General features: G+C 48.1%; 1 protein-coding gene across 9 annotated transcripts in view; it reads left to right on the top strand.

Annotated features, from left to right (window-relative positions):
* Positions 1–15,547, top strand: part of ABCC5 (ATP binding cassette subfamily C member 5) — a 70,928-nt gene extending 55,381 nt beyond the window's left edge. For all 9 annotated transcript variants that reach the window (XM_030574926.1, XM_030574924.1, XM_030574925.1 and 6 more), the window contains 12 exons: positions 778–924; positions 1,359–1,488; positions 2,325–2,478; positions 2,614–2,742; positions 3,404–3,590; positions 4,526–4,615; positions 7,393–7,582; positions 8,441–8,600; positions 9,455–9,533; positions 10,390–10,503; positions 12,226–12,390; positions 13,905–15,547. In XM_030574926.1, coding sequence (XP_030430786.1) covers positions 778–924; positions 1,359–1,488; positions 2,325–2,478; positions 2,614–2,742; positions 3,404–3,590; positions 4,526–4,615; positions 7,393–7,582; positions 8,441–8,600; positions 9,455–9,533; positions 10,390–10,503; positions 12,226–12,390; positions 13,905–14,006 — 1,647 coding nt within the window. In that variant the 3' untranslated portion in view covers positions 14,007–15,547. The remainder of the gene's footprint in view (positions 1–777; positions 925–1,358; positions 1,489–2,324; positions 2,479–2,613; positions 2,743–3,403; positions 3,591–4,525; positions 4,616–7,392; positions 7,583–8,440; positions 8,601–9,454; positions 9,534–10,389; positions 10,504–12,225; positions 12,391–13,904) is intronic.
* The last annotated feature ends 5,083 nt before the right edge of the window (positions 15,548–20,630 follow it).

The raw sequence follows: 20,630 nt of genomic DNA, 5'->3' as shown, positions 1-20,630 counted from the left end.
CATGAAACCTCAAATACCCCAAATACAGCTAGAGAGATTAATTCAGGAGACTAAAGAACTAATTCAAAAGAGGGATGGAATTAGTGTCTGTATTTCATGGAAGTTTGAAGAGTGATATTTATTTTAATCAGTATGCTTTAGTATTGTATTAATGACTGAGATAAGACTATAACATATCAAGTCGCTTCATTTACTGAAGGTAATAAAATGGGGGGATGTAGCTACAAATTGAAATGCCACGTGCCTAAACATACACTGGTGCACTTGGTTAGAAATAACACCCAAGAAACGTATAGTTAACTGCCACTGAATTAGTTAAGAGTAGAGAGAAGGATCTGGGTGTATTGATAGACCTAATTCGTAGATTAAATACTCAGTCCAGAGTGCAGCTGCAGTAATCATTAAAGGGACATTGGCTTAAATCAAGAGGGGTGGATCATCTTGTGTTCACACAGTGCTGTGCATAATGGAGCACTGATCCTGACGGCCACGGCTGGAATGGGTTTGTAGCTGAGGTGGGTACATAGGCAGACGGTGGCAATGTAACTGAGTCAGTGAAAAGAATCTTGGCTTTCTACTTAAGCTTCCCTTTTGGGATGGGTGAGAGAGGATTTGGATTTCTCTGCCACTCCAGATTGTCCAGGGTTTTTTCCATTCAAATAAAAAAAAAAAAGGCAAGAGATAGGAGACAGTTAGCATATTGCCCCAGACACAGTGAGCCTCTGGCTTGTTCTTGTTTTATACAACCATGTAACTAGGATCTTGACTTTCACCCAGAACACCACTGTGATGTTGGGAAATGAAACTGCTGTGAGCATCAGTATGAAAGATAACCCTCACATGCGCTACTATGCCGGCATCTATGCGCTCTCTATGGGAGTCATGTTGATTGTGAAAGCAGTTCGTGGGGTTGTCTTTGTCAAGGTATGCACCAAGGTCAATTGTGGTTTTTCCCCTCCCCTCTTTCTCCATGGCTGGGGCCTCTGGCATTCTGATTCTCTCCTCTTGGTATTATTGTGAGGAGGCTACCTTCAGCTCCCAAGAAAGAATTCCTGAATTTGGGCCAGCCCAAGTATGAGTTGGGTTGACTGCAACCTTCCATCACCTGGGACTCCTACCGCCTTCACTGTTAAAACCTCTTTTGGCTCATTATCTTCCTTCCACTGCATAGCAGCATAGACTATGTAGCTGCCTTCAAGACTGCAAGAGCAGAGATTTGCTTTTGGGTCATGACTGATGCGAGGTTCGGCCCCTTGGTCACAGTAAGCCAGTTCAGTTGTTTGGCGGTGGGCGTGATGTAAATGACAGCATAGCCAGACATCCCTACACAACCCCAGTAACCTTTGCTGTGTTACCAGGGAACGCTTAGAGCCTCCTCCAGGCTCCATGATGAGCTCTTCCGACGGATTCTTCGCAGCCCCATGAAGTTCTTTGACACTACACCCACTGGGCGGATTCTCAATAGGTTCTCCAAAGATATGGATGAAGGTATGTCCCTCTCTGTCTGCCATAACACAGCACAGTCAACTCACTTGTGCATGCCAATTGCTGGATGCAGACATGAAGATAACACGAAAGTGTGTCTGTAGACATTACAAGGCTTTGGTGCACATGGCATATTTGAAATAGACAAATCAGTAATTGGGGCTATAGGCTGTCTCCTAAGAATGGAAAGCCCCAAATCAGACCAGTCCAAAAAGAAATATAGCAAACCAATTTCATACCTAAATCCAATGCATATGGGCTCCCACCAGGCAGTGCTGGGGTACTGCTGGTAACTAGCCCACAGGATTACTAGGATGAAATTGATTTTATTTCATGGTTTTCTGGATATGTGGTCATCCCCAAAATAAAACTAATATTCACTTCTCTGTGCACTAGAAGCTCTTAAATTGTTCTGGAAGGAAGGAGACTGGCAGGATTTGAAGGCTCAGGCATGCCCTATGCAGTAAGGTTGGTCCTGGGGACTCCAGTCCAGTCCTGATGTTCGTGGTTGTTACCAGACCTGCCACCCTATTGTTCCTATCCAGACCTTCTTGATGCCTTTTTTTTTATGGCAAGTTAAGAGCAAAGAGCATAATGGCCAGTGCGGTAGCAGTGACTTACTGGTGTGGTGGGAGAGGGAGGAGCAATCACAAAGATCACTAGCATTGTAGAAGACAAAAACACTCATTAAAGAGCAAGGCTTTATACCTAAATAAGTCTTGGAAACCAGAATCCCTGGAACTGGTGTGATGTTGTAGAAGCTGGACTAAATTGCTTTATTTAGGTTATTTGGCTCCCTGTTCCCAAGACCTCCCTCTTTTTCTCGCCATCTTTTCCAGTTGATGTCCGTTTGCCATTTCAAGCTGAAATGTTCATTCAGAATGTCATCCTGGTGTTCTTCTGTGCCGGGGTGATTGCTGGGGTCTTCCCATGGTTTCTGGTGGCAGTGGGGCCTCTCACCATCCTCTTCACAATCCTGCATGTTGTGTCTAGGTAAGCTCACCAGTCGCTTTAATGGATCAGAGCCTCTCTATCTTAAATTAATTGGGCAATGTGTGCTTCAGGCTGGTGTAGTACAGCATGGATGGTTGTGTGCATCCCTCAAAGCTGCTCCTTTCTCTCTTCCAGAGTCTTTATTCGTGAGCTGAAGCGCCAGGACAACATCACGCAGTCTCCATTTCTGTCTCATATTACGTCTAGTATACAGGGTCTCTCCACAATCCACGCCTACAACAAAAGGCAGGAATTCCTGCACAGGTCAGTACAGCCCTCAGCCTGGAATTCGTTAGCATGGGATAGGACTGGCATGAACCAGTGTTTCAGATCCTGAAACACTGGCAGCTGATCTTGTGAGTCTCTCAAAACCATCTTCTGTTCATTATATTTCCTTGGCTACACAGAGCTGTAACTACAGATCAGATGCTAATATCTGTTTTAATCAACAAGTCTCGTTACATCCTATCAACGTGCTGTAATATCTCTTGACGTAGTACTTATATGCTCAGTGTTCTGTGGCACTGTAGGTTTTATGGGGTTACTAGCTTGAAGCTATTGGGTTTCTCCTGGAAGATGCTGCTCGGTTTATGTGGGGAAAGGCATTGCTATACTGTTAGTGGATGCTGAGGAATCCCTTGTGGTTTGTTGTCGTTTATGTTAACTTGTTCTTAGCTTGAGAACCACAAAGATGAGCAGTTCTCCCATGTGATTTAGGGACCAGAGGATAAATGTATTTGCAATCCCCTAACCCTAGGCCTGGTTTGGAGAGAGTTCTGCATGACAGGCAGGAACCAGGGTTAGTCCATCCAGATGAGTTGTGATATTAGTCTCGTGCAGCAGTATTAGATGTATCATCATTAAATACAAAGCTTCAAAGAGGTGCAACTACCCCTCTCCAAATCTCTCCCTTACCTGCTTCCAGGTACCAAGAGCTGCTGGATGACAATCAAGCACCATTTTACTTGTTCAGCTGTGCAATGCGCTGGCTGGCAATACGACTAGATGTTATCAGCATCGCCCTCATCACAACCACCGGCCTGATGATTGTCTTAATGCATGGCCAGATTCCTCCTGCGTATGCTGGGCTTGCCATCTCTTATGCTGTGCAGGTGAGGTGCTGTCCCCATCTGTGTTCTAGGATCTGTCTGAATCTCTAACCGTGGTGCATCTTAGGGTAGGTAACGATAATCTCTTACTGAAAAGTTTTTGCTTAATGCAGTGTTGTGGGAGAGGGCAGAGAGACTGATGCTTGTGTTGGTAATGAAGCAATAGTGATCAAAGATTAGGGCCTTTCCTAGGGATTAGGGACAGGCTGGGAGGAGTCATGCTTGAAATTGTTGCTATGGGTAGCTGAATTTCTCTCTTTTAATGTTCGGGTGGAAGCTGGTTTGGGCACTCAGTAGAATATTGCACATTTTTCTTTCCTGGATATTTCTAGAGAATTAACACGCACATTAGCCAATCTGATGGCGTGATGAGGTGTGTTACTGTGATCTTTAGTTTGTACCAGTAGTGCTTAGAATACATACAGGTTAGTTCCATTGTTGGGCTTTTTATGCCACCTTCTTGTAATAAGGTGAAACTGCAAAATGAAGAGCTTAACATTATGCGGTGTTGTAGCCATGTTAGTGCCAGGATGTTAGAGAGACAAGGTAGGTGAGGTGTAATATCTTTTACTAGACCAACTTCTATCTGTGTGAGACTCAAGCGTTTGAGCTTACACAGAGCTGTGAGTGGCTCGAAAGCGTCTCTCTCACCGACAGAAGTTGGTCCGATCAGAGAACAGTATTAACATTTTAAGTGCCTTGCTCAATCACCTTGCTCACTTTTCAGGTGATCCACAGACAATAAAGAATTACTGATGGGAATTGTAAGCCTTCTAAAATTAACTATTAAGCTACCACAAGTAAGCTTATTTTACATTAAGGCATCCAAGTTCCATGGGGTATTGATTATGAAAAGCTCTTAGATATGTTAAGAATAAACAAATCCAGTAGAATTCTGTGAAATGAATGGTTCAATTCCTGTCTCTTCCCCCTCCCAGTTAACAGGCTTGTTCCAGTTTACAGTCAGACTGGCCACAGAAACAGAGGCTCGCTTCACCTCAGTGGAGAGGATTGATCACTACATCAAGGTAAGGCATCAGTTCACCTTCTCGCTCTCTTTCTTGTGCAATTCTTTGTTGCTGTTCGTGCTCTTGACATGAGAGGAAGGAGAGCTGGCCTGTATCTGCACTGGAACCTGCTTTAGAATAGGAAATAAGGCCCTGCTCCTGCAAACATGCATGTGTTTAAAATTGACTTCACTAGGGCTAGTGGTGCACTTAGTTAATACATGCGTAGTGTTTTCCGGACTGGGGCCTAAGAATTCGTTTGCTTAGTACATAAACTTACAGGGCTTCTGCCCGGTTGCAGTGAAGCGTAATACATTCTGAATGTTTGCAAAGGGTCCTGCAGCAAGAAGGAAGGAAATGTGGAGGTGAGAAGGGCTCGCTGTAGGAAATCCTTTCAGTATTTTAGGGCAGCTGCATAATACCCACTCTGGCATGTTTGAGTCACTTCAGGGCCTGAAAGGTTTACTTTGTTAGTGGCTCTTTTCAGACTTGACTCTAGTTGCTCAGCGTTTAAAGTCACTGTGCCCCATTGAGTCACTCTTGTTTTCCACACAGCTGTCTGCTGTAAAATATATTTTGAAAGTTGTGGAATCCTTTCCAGCAGTGAAGGTGGCAGCTGAGAACCTTAAGACAGCTAAGAGCGGAAGGTGGACCGGGATGAGTCAGGACGGCCACTAATCAACGTGCTGTCCTTGTACATATGTGCAACTTGCCATGCTAAATGTATAGCAAGTTACTGTTGCTCAAAGTAGCAGCAAATCCTGCTCTACATCTTTTTCTACACTACAGTGGGCTCTGAGTGTTGGTACTGTGGGAAGAGAAGGGGCTCGGGGAAGCTCGTACAATGGATCTGATATGTGGGTTTGCAGCCTAGTCTCTTTTCCAGGTCCACAGACACAGGAGTCGCAGAGCGCGGTTCTCCTTGTGCTGTTTGAGGAGTTGGCCCTGAGTGAGTAGGTCAGCAATCTCAGATGATCGCCATAGAGGCGCATCTCTCTGGAAGCTCCAGGCCTTTCAGTGGCTCATATATGGGATAGTTTATCCCATTCTACTCTGGAGACTGCATGTACAGGGGAAACGTTAGTTTAATTTTGTAGCTACACAAAGAAACAAGGAAACTAGCAATCTTGTGCAGCCTTCTGAAGTGAAGTTTTCTAACTGTGGAAGCTGAGAACCATCCCAGGTGTTCGTGCACCTTCCCACCCTGTGAAAGGCCCAATGTAGCTCTCACTGAGCAATGTTGTGTTTGTCATGGCCATGTCTTCAGGGACAGAACCCAGGCCTTTCCTAGGGTTTTGTAAACTCACTGTCTGTGTCACCCTGGACGGTTTGCTATTGAGCAAGACGACTTCATGATTTCCTACCCTGTTGGCTGTCTAAATGGTCATTGTATCATGAACTTGTTTAAAACCGTTTTGATTGTAATATAAAGCACATTTGACTTTTGTCGTCCTTTCCCATCACGGTTTTTGCTGTGTGCCAGCCATGGCTTCCTGTGTCTTTGGCCATTGCCAACAAAGAGCCTCAGTTCTCCGTCTTGGGGATGGCATGGGTGTCTGTGTGCTAGAAAATAAGCTGCTGGCAGTTTCTGTGCCCCACGAAGCCCTGGGCTTGGCATCTTTTCAATGTGGCTATTCAGATTTCTTTAACCAGCACCTAGTTCAAGGCAATACAGTCCTACCGTGATTGAGCAGCATCCCTTATGAACACCAATAGATCTGCTGTGTCCAATAGCCAAATCTCTGCTTTCTAGCTAGAAGATGGTCTTGGCAGAAATTGAGGACAGTGGCAATTATTCACATTCTGAAACGTACCAAAGAGAAATGTGCCATCACCTGGATTGCACCTGATTCTCAATTTTTGTTTTCTATGGAATGTGATGTTTCTAACTACTTAGCAAGGGCTCTGTCAAGTGTAGCAGCAAAGAGCAAGGAGCCAACCCGGCTGGGTTGGTAGATGAAGTTTGGGGGGCACCACTCATTGAATTCACGTTTTATCCACTTCCCATTAGCAGAACTAATATGTGACCCTGACACAGCAAATGTGGGTGAATTAGCATTTCTGTGGCACTGTGTAGCATTGCAGTCAAATAGTGAGTTGAAGATAGTTGCTGTGTCCCACAGCCATAAAATCTCCCTGCAGGGTCTCAAGAACTTCATGGTTTCTGTCTATAAACAGTATATAGCTCTTACTTAGCATTTTCCATCTGCACTTTTTACAAAAATAAAGCTTGAATTAAGAATAAAATGCCCCATTTTACAGATGGGGAAACTGAGACACGGGGGGGGGAGTGACTTGCCCAAGATAACCCAGAAAACCAGTAGCAGAACCAGAAGTTGGGAATGGGTGGTGGGATGGGTCACATGATGATTACCTGTTCTGTTCATTCCCTCTAAGGCACCCGGAAGACAGGCTACTGGGCTGGATGGATCTTTGGTCAGACCCAGTATGACCGTTCTTATGTTTTAACCAGGAACTGAACTCGGGTCTCCTGACTCTGAATGTGGTGTCTTTGCCACTAGGCAACATTGCCTTCCTTAAATGCTCATTAAGGTGGCATTTAAAGCAGCATGTGAGACTGACCCTGTAGTGGGGAAATGCAGAGCACCATTCAAGGGACCTGGGATCAATTTTGGGGGCACAGCTTCCCTCCCCAGCTTAGCAGTGAGAAAAGAAAGGGGAACATCTACCATACAAAGAAACTAACTCGTGTTCAGAACTGCAGTAAACCATTTGGCATGTTGGTGTGTTTTGCTGACTGGAAACTAGACTTTTCGGGCTTGTTTTTGTTTTGAAAGACCCTTTCTCTGGAGGCTCCAGCTCGAATTAAGAATAAAGCTCCTCCTCTGGACTGGCCCCAAGAAGGCGAAGTTGTCTTTGAAAACGCAGAGATGCGGTACCGAGAGAACCTCCCGCTGGTGCTTAAGAAAGTGTCCTTTACCATCAAACCCAAGGAAAAGATTGGCATCGTGGGACGGACGGGGTCAGGTGAGGAGGAGCTTTGGGTGGAGTTAAATAACTTTGTTGGCAGACTTGAGGCTATAACTGGTTAGCTCTGATTCATGTGAAAGCCTCTGCACCACTGTGAAGATGCTTCCTTCAGGATCTGAGCTGAAGGCATCTGAATGGGAGCTGGACAAGTAGGTTTACTTACCTTCTGTAACTGGTTCTTTAGAATTGTTCGTGCAGATCCCAATCAAGGTATGCCATGAGCCTTGTGTGTGGGAACACGTTCATAAGGCACTTGCACACCTTGAGTGGGATCCACACGGATGAAGACTCTAACAAAAAATAATCCTTCTTGAAGAGGGAAAACCCAACTACACTCTGGCCAACACAGTACTAAGTAACACCTCTTCTGTCATCTATGGCTGGTGCCCAGCATCAAGTAGCTACTGTGTTTGTCTACTCAGCCAACATGTGGCTATCCCAACTCTTTCTTTTAATGGCCAAATTCTTCCCCTAAAATACGCTTGTTGTGGTTTTGCGGGGAGTTGTTTGCATGGATGTGGCAGCCAAATTTGGCCCTAAATCATCTTAAGAGGCCTGTAATGTGAAAGATGGTGTTCATTTAAGACCACAGTTGAGTAGGATGATATCGTGAATAGCTACATTTCAGTATTCTTGTTTCTAAATGAGGAATCAGTGTTTCTTAGGATTTTAAAGATGATGAAGCTCAGCCTGGATTAGACCCACCCAGAACTGTTTGGAGGCCCCTTTGTATCAATATTTTGAAACATGTCTATTCTTTTAAACTGTCTCTGTGTCTCTACGATACCAGCTATACTAAGCTGCTGCTCCCCAAAACCACTGGCTGGCTGACTTCTTTCCTGTCCATCCATGCAGGGAAGTCCTCACTTGGAATGGCACTCTTTCGTCTCGTTGAACTGTCTGGAGGCTGTATTAAAATCGATGGAGTGAAAATCAATGACATTGGTTTAGCAGATCTCCGCAGCAAACTCTCAATAATCCCACAGGAGCCTGTGTTATTCAGTGGAACTGTGAGGTTAGTAAGACCATAGACAATGGAGATAGACAAGGGCCATTAGATTGACATGAACCTTGAAAGATTTTCTGTGGTGTATTGTTCAGTCTAATCTTAAAAGTCCCAGGAAGTGGGTCTCCCCAAGGGCACTAACTAGAGTGACTCAGTAGCGTAGCATTCAGCAGTTCATCTTGACTGATTCTTCTATGGCATACACATCCCTTCTCCTGTGTTCATTTTCTCATTATATTTTGCATCGTGTGTGGTTAGCAGCAAAGGGAAACTGACTAGAATCCTGATCCTAGGAAACAACAGCAGCAGCTTCAGAAATCTGGGTGCCATTGAATTGCCATTTGCTGTTCTGTGTGTTACCTGATGCGATGTGGTGGTTTGGGAGCAGAAGCTGGACCTTCTGGCACTGGCCTGCTCCTGCCTTTGGAGTGTGTAGTGCAAGAGCCTAGGAGTAGTGGTCTAGTCAGACCACTTCTAACCTTTCATTTTAGCATAACCGTTCTAACAGGCTTTTAAAACTGTAACAAGCTTGTGACACACAAGCAAGTGAAATCTGAGTTCAGGCTGGGTATTGGTAGAGACTCTGAGTTGGGCAGGATCATTGCTTTTTGTCATCTTACATGTAGCCTCCCACTTTAAATCTCCATTAGATTCTTGCTTCTTTGTGGGGTTTTTCCACCTTTTTGTTTTTTGGCCATTTTAACACTTGTGTGCCAGGAGTGTCTGACTTCCGTGGTGTGACTTCTGTTGCTGCATTGGGTGAATACAAGCTGTCCATGCTGAGGGGTTAGAACTCCACAGTTTTGCCATTCAGTATTGAACTGGTGAAAGATTCCTGTTACATTTTCTCCCTCCTCCTCTAGATCAAACTTGGATCCTTTCAACCAGTACAGTGAGGAGCAAATCTGGGATGCCTTGGAAAGGACTCACATGAAGGAGTGTGTAAGTATGATGCACGGTGGGAGGGGGAGGAGAGGAGAAGGGTCTGGTTATGTTAGAGAGAGAGCGACAAAGATCTTACCTGCGTATCCTACTAGTAGCCACTGCTGCTTTAAAGACTTGCAGGTAAAGTTCAATCTTTCCTTGCAGTCTCTTCTGCTTATGGGAAAGGCTTGTGTCACATTTCTGGTCATGAGGGGAGAGTGTGGGTGCATATAGTGAACTCTGAATCTGCCCTGTGTGCTGGCCATCTGCTGCAAGTCTCATTGCCACTTCATCTCTTTCCTCTTCCCTCAGTGGATCGATCACAAGGCACTAGGATGCCTACGTGGCTGTAGCATATAGGAGCTTGCCCAGCACAGGGCCAGGTTCACAGTTTGCTCTTGATTGGGGAGGATGTCAGGAGACAGGGTATTTGTATTGATGTGACTTCTGAATACGCTGTAGGCTTTTATGAATGAAACTTGTTCACCTATTTTAAGCCAATGTCACTGCAAGGTTACCTCTCTTCTAGTCTAGCCCTATATGTCCAGAATTCTAGTGTAAACTCACAGTAGTGTTATCAAATACATGAGGCATTTCAGCCAGACTGACTCGACGTTCAAGCTATTAGACCTTCTTAGTTTAAACGGGTTCTAGTTCTGTGTATTCTTTACTATGAGCTATTTCTTCTGGAAGATGGAGGGGGTGGGAAGCACTTGGACAGCATGGTGAGGGGCACAGGATGGATAGAACTTTTCTTAGCCCTGTGGTGGGATTGAATTTGCAGAGAAGCAGCAGTGCCACTTGTCCTGTTCACTTGGTGGTGGTGCAACATCTCAGTACAGTGGCTTCAACCTCCCCTCTTCCTTCCTTTCAGATTGCTCAGCTGCCCATGAAACTGGAATCGGAAGTGATGGAAAATGGGGAAAACTTCTCCGTGGGGGAGAGACAGTTACTGTGCATAGCCAGAGCCTTGCTGCGTCGCTGTAAGGTGAGTGTCTGCGGGAGGGGAAAGAGCTGGGGAGGTCACAATGACTGCATGAGAAGACTGCTCTCTGGGCCAAATTCATCCCTGTTATAATTCCATTGATGTCAAGGGAGTGACACCAACAATCAATGTGACCCAGAGACTATGTGGGGTCAGGAGAGTGGGGAAGGCATTCCTTAGGCAGATGTCAGTTCTTCAGGACACCCTACGATCTCTGGGTCTCCCAAGTACTGTATCCAGAGATTTGTTACTTGTTACCAGCTAGAGTCTTAGGCTGTCCTTGTGGCTTAGCCCTGTGCATGAGAGCACTAGGCTCCGTCTCCCTCCCTTTGCTAGAGCTCGCCAAGATTGTTGCAGAGCTGATACTTTTACATTGCTCCATTCATCCTGAGGGTATCAAAGTATTTTGCTTGTGGTGTAAGGATCACTTCCCCTTCCACTGAAATGTAACCTCTAGAAGTGGAACATGGGACCTGTGCTGCCAAAATTATCAAGGTTTTTGTTCCTTTAGGAGGGGAAACTGAATAATAATTTCAGTGAAGAAAGGATTTTTGGTAGCTCAGAACAGATGGACCCAAGTGGAACTTGACCAGGACTCAGGGCTAAACTGGCTTTTTCTTTTTAAAAAGTGGCTCTTGTTGAGTTTTCACATCTCCTCAAAAAATGGCACCTCCATCAGCACAGTGGCCCCCACCCGCGTCCCACCTTCACCCCACCACTCAGGCCATCAGATTCAGTGCAAGCTTGGAAGGACCTGTGGTCTCCGCTAAGATCCCCACACCTCTCCCTGCAATACCCTGGGTTTCTCTTGTATCAGTGAAATACCAAAGATGCCCATCCAGCTTAGCCAATGAGATTTGATGAGCTGCCATTCCAGTAGTGTGGTTGTCTGGATCTGAAGAGAAAGAGGATGTCCTTGTTTAACAACAACCCCCTCTAGGCTACTAAAGAGCAATATTGACTAACTCTAGCTGGGAGTAGCAACATGGAACCTTGAAAGAGGGAGGTATCCTCAGAAGGGGAATAGTGTCTCTGAACTGTCATACTGTGTATGAAAACTTCAAAGCAGAGACTAAAGGGAACAATAAATACTATGTGAGTTGCCACTTTCGAGCTGTTGTCACCTATCGATGGTAATGAGGCATGGGCTTGAGCTAAGCCAGGGCTGGATGGTGGGAAAAGGGAAGAAATCTCTTTCTTTCTCAGGCTAGCTAGTGAGAGCTGCTACAAGATAGGCACAGCATTAATGGAGTGAGCAGTCCCACAGCACAGTGCTTTTAGTCCCACATAGCTGGCTGATTGATGCAGACTTCCTAGCCTCCATTCATCTCATCCTCTCCCCAGAAGCCTTGTCCTGAGAGTGCTGGAGGTGCTGGGTCCATCAGGAATAGTTCACTGGTTAAAGTTCAAATCTGAGATTCAGATGCGGAATATCAGTCTCATTCAGTTTTATGTCTGAGCCCCATGCCCCAACCCCTCCTGTTATAGGGCCGTGGGACAGGCGCTCGTAAAATATTCCCAGCAAACAAAACCCAGGGAGTGATTGCGTCCAAGGCAGTTGCACAAGATGCCCTTCTCGAGTGCAAGAGGCATTGTTAGGATTATCACTCACCCTTGTTGTCATGGCAATCAGCTGGCTTGTCTTCAGACCACACTGTGTGCCTGTGTACTGGGGGGAAGTGGGTTGGCTATAATGTAACACCCTGTATTATGTGCCATTTGCAGGTTTTGATACTGGATGAAGCAACAGCTGCTATGGACACAGAGACAGATGTACTGATTCAGGAGACTGTCCGGGAGGCGTTTGCAGACTGCACTATGCTAACAATTGCTCACCGCCTGCACACTGTGCTGGGCTCCGATCGGATCATGGTGCTAACACAAGGACAGGTGATTAGTAGCACTTTGCCTTTGTGGATTGCTTTGGATCTAGGTATAGCCTGCTTGCTGGTGCAGGTTCATAGCCAGGCTGAGCTTGTGTCTCCACAGGGTGGAAAGCCATGGTACATGTGCCTGTATGTTCTCTCACCCCTTTGGCATAGTTCTCTGTTGGAATAAGGGATTGCTCCTCATGACAAGATCAAAAGGGAGTAATTTTCCTTCTCCCGCTTTTCCTCAAAAAACACCAAACCCATCCAGAAGCAGGTATGTAGGAACAATCTCATCACTTGGAAACTCCACAGGTGGATTAATGCCAGCAGGTATAAGAGCTGCCTGCATCTCCTTAGGGTTCAGTGCCATTTGCCCTAGTGCTGTCATGCAGCCCTACAGTAATAACTGGCCGTGGGAGAGACGCTTCCGATTTTCATATGGGGGCTCTATACAGTAAACTCCAAATGTGAAGAATACGGTGAGGTCCAAGAAGTCAGAGAAGGAAGGACCTATTGAGTGCCACCAAGTCTGTCTGTCTGTGAGCCAGTGCAGAGTTGCTCACTATTGTACATTCCTAGTGTTTTGTCGGTCTCCAAGAGACAGGACATCTGCACCCCGGGCCCCCAAGAGACTAGTCCACCGTGGATCAGTCTCCTCTTAGGAAACTTTTTTTTTTTCCTGAAGTTTAGCCTACATTCTTAATTCCCCCCATTCCTCCAAGGTACACCCCTGCCTAAGTAATTCCTCTCCCTGCTTGACGTTTACTCCTTTCAAATCTGTCTAGACGGTTACCAGGCCACCTGTCATTGTCCTGCTACTGGGGGTCAGAGTTTGCTCTTGCATTCTGGGCCGGTAGGGAGCTGGGAGCACTACTTCTCAGTAAAACTCTAGCTGGCGCGCAGAGCAGGAGCCATGTCGATGCTTTTAAGGCTAATTTGGTGCAGGCACCAAGAGGCATCTGTGCCCTCTGGGTAATCATGTGCTCTTATTGTTGCCTTCATCCATTGCTGAGTGCGCTTCATTCCTCCCTCTTTGTACTGTGCCACTCGTTTATGTCAGAACAATACTCTTTGGGCAGGGACTCTTTCTTCCTGTGGGGCTGGCTGCTTGAAAAAAAATAATAATGGGAACTTCTGAAAGGGGGAAGCTAATAGAACACAATGTAAAGTCTTAAAGCAGATGCCATTAGTAGGCTAAAGCCAGATCTGCAAAAGGAGACCTGGGTAATGAACCAGGAGGCTGTCAGGTGTTGCAGTCTTTCTAGCATGTGGGCATCCGTGGAATGATTTGCAAAAGGATGCTGAGCCAAATAAGGGGTGCCCCAAACTTGGCATTACATAGTCTGTCCGTGTAGCCTCAGGAGATGCTGTGGGCAGGGAGTCAGATTGGCATCTGGACTAAAGCTGCCCTGGGCACAGTCCCTTGCCTTGCGTCCTCTGGTTCGTCACTGTGATGTTAGCATTCCCTCTGTTCTGGCAGCCAGTTTGATGCTGAATTTCATTAATGAAAACCCCCCACCTTGTTTGTTTTAGGTAGTGGAATTCGACACTCCGCCTGCCCTTCTGGCCAACGAGAACTCGCGTTTCTATGCCATGTTTGCTGCTGCAGACAACAAGGTTGCTGTCAAGGGCTAAAATTCAGGATAAAGTCACTTGACTTTGGAGGGTTCCACTCCCTGCCTGTGGCAGGCCAGCTCCTCCTCTTGCTCCTCATTCTCAAAGCAGATTATTGCCTTTCCCTCTTTTTAAGTTTTACCACAGTGGGTCAAACACGGAGACTTTTAAAAACCCTGTAAGAATTCTTCCTGTTTTTATTGTATTTATTCCATATTCATATTACTAAATTTTTTGTTACTAAATGCACTCTACAAATGGCTCAGGGAGCCATAGTTATAAATGTATCAGAGGCCTATAATGAAGCTTTCTACATGTAGCTATATCTATACATAATTCTGTACATAGCCTATATTTACAGTGGAAATGTAAGCTGTTTATTTTATATTAAAATGAGCACTGTATTAATAACAGTGCATATTCTTTTCTATAGTTTTTGTACAGTTTATGGTACTAGAGAGCTGGCTTTGTTATCAGACTGTATCAGACACCATTTAGTCTCTTACAACTGGTCTTTTCATAGTGCCGGATTTTCTGCGTGTCTGAATGGAAGTGAAGCTTTGCAGTAGTGTCCTTCAATGTCCCATCGTTGTCGTCCTGCACAGGGGGGAAGGGCTCTGTGGTGTAACTCTATTGCATTGTAACTATTGTCAAAGCTGTTTGGAGCATCACTATTGTTCATGATGGTAGCTGCTGCTGCTGCTACTTCCCATGATGCTTTCCCAGGGTAGCTTTTTTTTTTATGATCTCCTGAGTGGTTCAGGGAGAAGACCACTTCTGGGTCACAGGAAAGTTACACGATCACTCCGTGTCCTGGTGCAATGATGGGAATGCAGCAGTTCTTTCTTGCGCAGTGTCCGGGGGCAATAATGGGAATGCAGCACCATTCCCTAATGTATCAATGGAGATTGGGTTTTGTTTCTATTAAAATAACCAACTCCTGCTTCGCTGATCTAACTCGTGACCAGAATCTAAATGTTCATAGAACAACCTGCAGTAAAACAATTGCTCTCTGAAGTTCAAATCCAAACCCTGGGTTGCTGGCAGAAAAGTCTCTTCTTTCCTGAGCTGCTCCAGCTGAATCCTTTATCTTGAAGCTGCTAATGCTCTTTACAGGTTGAGGGTGGTTCTTATTGGCATACATAACACTCACCCTTTGTGCTGTTCACTTACACTAAGCTTAAAATACATCAGCATTTCCTGTTTTGGTCTTGCACACTTATTACCTTAACACCACCCTGAAGTCTTCTGCAATTTTGAACAGGTTCCTGCTGATCAGGGTGTGACACTGGAAGGAAGTTATTTTCTTACTGTAAAGAGACCTACCTCAGGTTGCTGAGTCCTGTGTGGTACGTTACCATGATTACTGTACACCATCCCTGTTCTGTGGGCCCCGGAGCCCAGGTGGGCGCGGTCACTCCAGTTATAGCCGTGACTTATTGAATGGTCAGCATTGCATGTCTTTGTCAACTTGGACATTTTGTAGCCTTAGCATGTTTGCAGAATGTCTCGTCGAGGCAAAAATCCGAAAAAGTGAATAAAACTATTTTGGGTTTTGTAAACTCTTGTTGCGTGAAGCCGTTTCTTTGAGGGACATAAATCGCTGCTGAGCAGCAGGCCTGTTGTGGACATTGGCAGAGCCCCACTGCTGAATAGTTCTCACAGTCTGGAGCGGACTTTCCCTTTAGGACAGATCAGTTTCTTTAAGAGTACAGTGGATTATTTCCATATTGCCCAGTATGGAGTGCTACAAGTGCTGAGCCAGACAGGGACTACAGGGGACTCCAGTCTGGCATTAATGAGATTCTGCCCTGTAGTAAGAGTGAGGCCTGAGAAGGGAGTGTAGAGCTTACTTAACCACCCTATTAGCCTTGACTAGATCCTGTTTATGCCCGTATCTTCTCAAACACCCGTTCTCTACCCACACCAACTCTTGTGTTTCCGATTGTGTCACATACAGATTTGCAGAATCTAGGCCTGAGTAGAATAGCGAAGAAACTGGTGCTCACAGCTCAGCCATCACTACCACACAGAAACCACAAAAGTAGAAAAGCTTTCTGGGTGTTGGCATGCAGATGAGCAGCACGGAAGGCGTCATTCGTTTCTAGTTGTTCACTACATGTTTGTTTGTATTTAATGATCTACTGAGACAAGTCGCAGATTCGTTAATTAAGAGTGGATTGGAGCCTTTCACCCAAATCTGTAGTTTGGACAGTTCTTGAAAAATCTGCAGTTCTGTCCCACCCTCAGCCTCAATGCAATTGCCAACTTCAGTTCACACCAGCAAGCTAGCACCCGGGCCTCCTGCCTTTGGTTCCTAAGCAGAAAGAAAACTATGGAGATCAAGGGAGAACTCAGTCAGAAGCTGCAGCTGGGCCCAGCACAGGGCTGTGGAGGTTTCTCCAAGCTGCTGTCACTACCCCCATGCTTTCACCAACTCTGCTGCCCCTTGCTGAATAGATGTGTCCTCAACAAAACGGGGAGTGGCATTTGGAGTCAGCAGGGGTCAGAGCCAGGTTTCCTGTACCCCATCCCTAGAGAGGTGGGCCTCAGCCTTTGAAGGATTTACTTACATTTAGATCCAGCAAACCTCCCTCTTTCACCTACTTCTCTCCCCCCACCCGCAGCCTGCACAAAAAGAAGTTTCATAGAGACAGAAACGAGTGAGTGTGTAATGTGTGAGAAGCTGGTTACTTCTTAGTTCAAAGTGGTTCCTGACCCTTTCCCATCCTGTGGCAGTAGCATCCATGTTCCCTTGTGATCAGAAAGCAAGTTATGGCGGATATGAAGGCTTCAGACTCGGGGCTTGGAGGTATTTGTTATGCATAAGGTGCTGTTAGTGCTAACAGAGGCTGATGGTCTATCCCCTCACCACTTAGGGTGACCAGACAGCAAATGTGAAAAATCAGGATGGGGGTGGGGGGTAATAGGAGCCCATATAAGAAAAAGACCCCAAAATCAGGACTGTCCCTATAAGAGTGGGACATTGGTCACCCTATCTCCACTCCACACTGCAACATTGCTGCAGTGGATAAGTAACCAGAAAGAAGTATAACTACCCCCTCCACAAACACACACACGTACATCAAAGGTGACAAGTTCCCATCCATCATAGCCACTGCACAGAGGGTGACCAGATTGTGAAAATTAAACACGGCCTGTTCTCTTAATCCAGCAGGATCTGGAGGCTAGAACAGGTGATAGACGCTGATCATTGTGATTGGGAGGAGAGGGTAGCTACATTGCCAGGGTGCTTGCAGCACGGATAGTAAAACTGTGTCCCTTAGGGTACGTCCACACTACTTGCTGGGTAGCGATCTATCTATCGGGGATCCATTTTTATCCTGTGTAGTGTAGACATGATAAATCGACCCCCAGTCGCTCTCCTGTTGACTGCTGAACTCCAGCTCGGCGAGAGGCAGAAGCAAAGTCGACGGGGGAGTGGCGGCCGTCGATCCCGTGCCGCAAGGATGCGAAGTGATTCTAAATCGATTTAAGATACGTCAACTTCAGCTATGCTATTCTCGTAGCTGAAGTTGCGTATCTTAGATTGATTTCCCCCACCAGTGTAGACCAGGGCTTACTTAACTTCAAGGAAGCCATGGGGGTGGAGGGGCTAGGAGGAGAGCAGTGGAAATCAGCAATTTTATTGTACCCTGGCGAGACAAAGGCTGTGAATTTGCAACTGGATGGTTTGGGACAATGAGATCAAAGGTTCCAGGGGGCCTGTAACAATTCCAAGTGGGCGGAGGCTGGATGTCCGAGAAGCTGCACACAGTGCACCCTGCACCCTTCGTGGAGTTCAGTCAGTGCTGCTCGATGCACCATTCTTGAGTAGACTCCCTCTCCTGCTGGGGAAGCTAGGGCCGGTCCCTATGCATCCACTACCAGAGAAAGTACCCAAGGTCGAGCACTGCACCGGCTCCCAATATTCTGCACTGGTGCTACCACGCTAGCTGCCTACCCTGCTTGCCAATGCTGCTGCAACCACAGGGTTTGAACTGGAGTGCTGTCATTCTACACTCACAGACCAGAAGGAACACTGGTAGGGACAGGTGGAACCGGGCCTGGTCGTGGTGGCAGTTTGGAGTGGGATGGGGTGGGGTGTTTGAACTGGGACAGTTGGGAAGGGCAGTTGGAACTAGGCAGGTGTGAACAGCTAGTCAGGAATTATCAGTTTAAACGGGGACCTGTGGATCTGCATTAGTTTGGAGTGACAGGTCACAGGAGAGTAAGGACTTGTCTACACTTGGAAAGCTACAGCTGTGCTGCTGTAGTCCACCTCTACCAGGGGTCGGCAACCTCTGGCACGCGGCTCGCCAGGGTAAGCACCCTGGCAGGCTGGGCCAGTTTGTTTACCTGCTGAGGCCGACCATGGCTCCCACTGGCCCTGGTTCACCGTCCCAGGCATTGGGGGCTGCGGGAAGTGGTGTTGGGCAAGGGATGTGCTGGCTGCAGCTTCCCGCCACCCCCATTGGCCTGGGACAGCGAACCGCAGCCAGTGGGAGCCGCAATCGGTTGAACCTGCCGACACGGCAGGTAAACAAACTGGCCCGGCCCGCCAGGGTGCTTACCCTGGTGAGCTGCGTTTCGGAGGTTGCTGTCCCCTGACCTACACCAATGAGAGGGGTTCTCCCATTGGCATAGGTCATCCACCACCGCAAGAGGTGCTAGCTAGGTCTACAGAACAATTCTTCCATCACCCTAGCATGTCCACAGCAGGGGTTAGGTGGGTATAGATACATTGCTCAGGGCTGTGGATTTTTCACACCCGTGAGTGACAGAGCTGGGCCGACTTAACTTTTTAGTGCAGACCAGGCCCAAGAGTTTGAATTTGCCGTGTGCAGTGAGTTTGAAGTGGAGAGAGGGAGCTGAGCCATCAGGAGTTGGGGCACCTGGGAGGGAGAATGAGAAATGGCTGAAAAGGAAGGGTCCTTTTGAAGGGAATTTGAAAAGGGGATGCTGGCTGGGAGCAAAAGATGGGATTTTAGGGCAGCTAGGACTGTGACAGTTGGAGTTTGGTTGTGGGGAGGGATGGTCTGGATGGCAGTACTTGTGAAGGACATTTTGAATGGGATTTTGGGGAGGTGACAGTTGGGAATAGGGATGTTTGAATGTGGGCAGTTTGGACTGGGCGAGCTGGGATGAGGGGCAGCATGTGTGTCTGTGGAAGTTAACAGACCGCTGGGCAGAGCGAGTGCGAAGGAGGACAGCATCGGAGAGGCCTTGTTGTCATCCTCAGGGGACCATGGGCAGGGGCCAAGGTAGCATTGCTGCCACTTGGGTTTGTGTCCTGCCTGTCCCCAGCAATGTAAATTCCTCTCTGGGACACAGTAGGCTCTGGGCACATCAAGGGGTCTGGACAGCCATTCTGGAGGAGGGAGGGGTATCAGTGTGGCAGGTAGAGGCAATGTCTGGGCTGTCCCTTGGAGGAGGGGGTGTCTGTACCATGGATAGACACTGGGTCAGGGCTGTTCACTGCAGGAGGGGAGCATCTGTGTGGCAGGTGGACATTGGATCAGGGCCGTCCCCCTGGAGGAGGGGGGTGACTGGGTCATGAGTGAACACTAGCTCAGGGCCATTCCCTGCAGGAGGGAGTGTCTGTGTTGTGGGTGGGGAGCATCAGTTTGGCAGATGGACACAGGGTCCGAGCCATTCCCAGGTGGAGGGGGGCATCTGTGTGGTGGGTGGATGCTGGGTGTGGGCTGTGCCCCTGGAGGAGGGGGCATCTGTGGGGTGGGTGGACGCCAGGCGTGTGTTACACTGAAGGAGGTGTCTGTGCTATGAGTGGACGCTGGACATGGGCTGCCCCCTGGAGGAGGGGGTGTCTGGGTGGCAGGTGGATGGTGGGGTGCCCTGGAGGTGGGGATGGCTGGGGGTTGGGGTGGACGCTGGTGTGGGCTGTGCCCTTGGAGGAGGGGGTGTCTGGGGGGGTGGGGTGGACACTGGGTGTGGGCTCTGTCCCTGGAGGAGGGGGTGTCTGGGTGGCAGGTGGATGATGGGGTGCCCTGGAGGAGGGGATGGCTGGGGTGGATGCCGGGTGTGGGCTGTGCCCCTGGAGGAGGGGGTGTCTGGGTGGCAGGTGGATGGTGGGGTGCCCTGAAGGAGGGGATGGCTGGGGGTTGGGGTGGACGCTGGTATGGGCTGTGCCCTTGGAGGAGGGGGTGTCTGGGTGGCAGGTGGGGTGCCCTGGAGGAGGGGGTGTCTAGGGGGCTGGGGTGGATGCCGGGTGTGGGCTGTGCCCCTGGAGGAGGGGGTGTCTGGGTGGCAGGTGCATGGTGGGGTGCCCTGAAGGAGGCGATGGCTGGGGGGGGGTGGACGCCGGGTATGGGCTGTGCCCTTGGAGGAGGGGGTGTCTGGGTGGAGCTGGGTTTGGGCCACCCCCACTGCCCAGCAACAGCCCCCTCCCAGCCATGCCAGGTGGTGGTGGTGCCCCTGCTGCTGGGGCCTTGGGGAGCCAAGCACCCGCCTAGCGATTCCCGCGGGACTCCAACAGGGGGCGTTGCCGCGCCAGGATCCCCTGGCTCCAGGGCGCCCGTCCCCGGCATGTTCCCTTCCCGGGCGCCCCCTGGCGGCCGCGCCCCGCCGATCTCTCGCGCCCTCCGGCGCCCCCTGGCGGCCGTGGCCGGGATTTCTGTCCCCGGC

Source organism: Gopherus evgoodei, chromosome 9 (assembly GCF_007399415.2).
Source record: "Gopherus evgoodei ecotype Sinaloan lineage chromosome 9, rGopEvg1_v1.p, whole genome shotgun sequence".
NCBI lineage: Eukaryota > Metazoa > Chordata > Testudines > Testudinidae > Gopherus > Gopherus evgoodei.
Note: the sequence above shows the minus strand (reverse complement) of the source record. Positions and strands in the feature narration are given on the sequence as shown.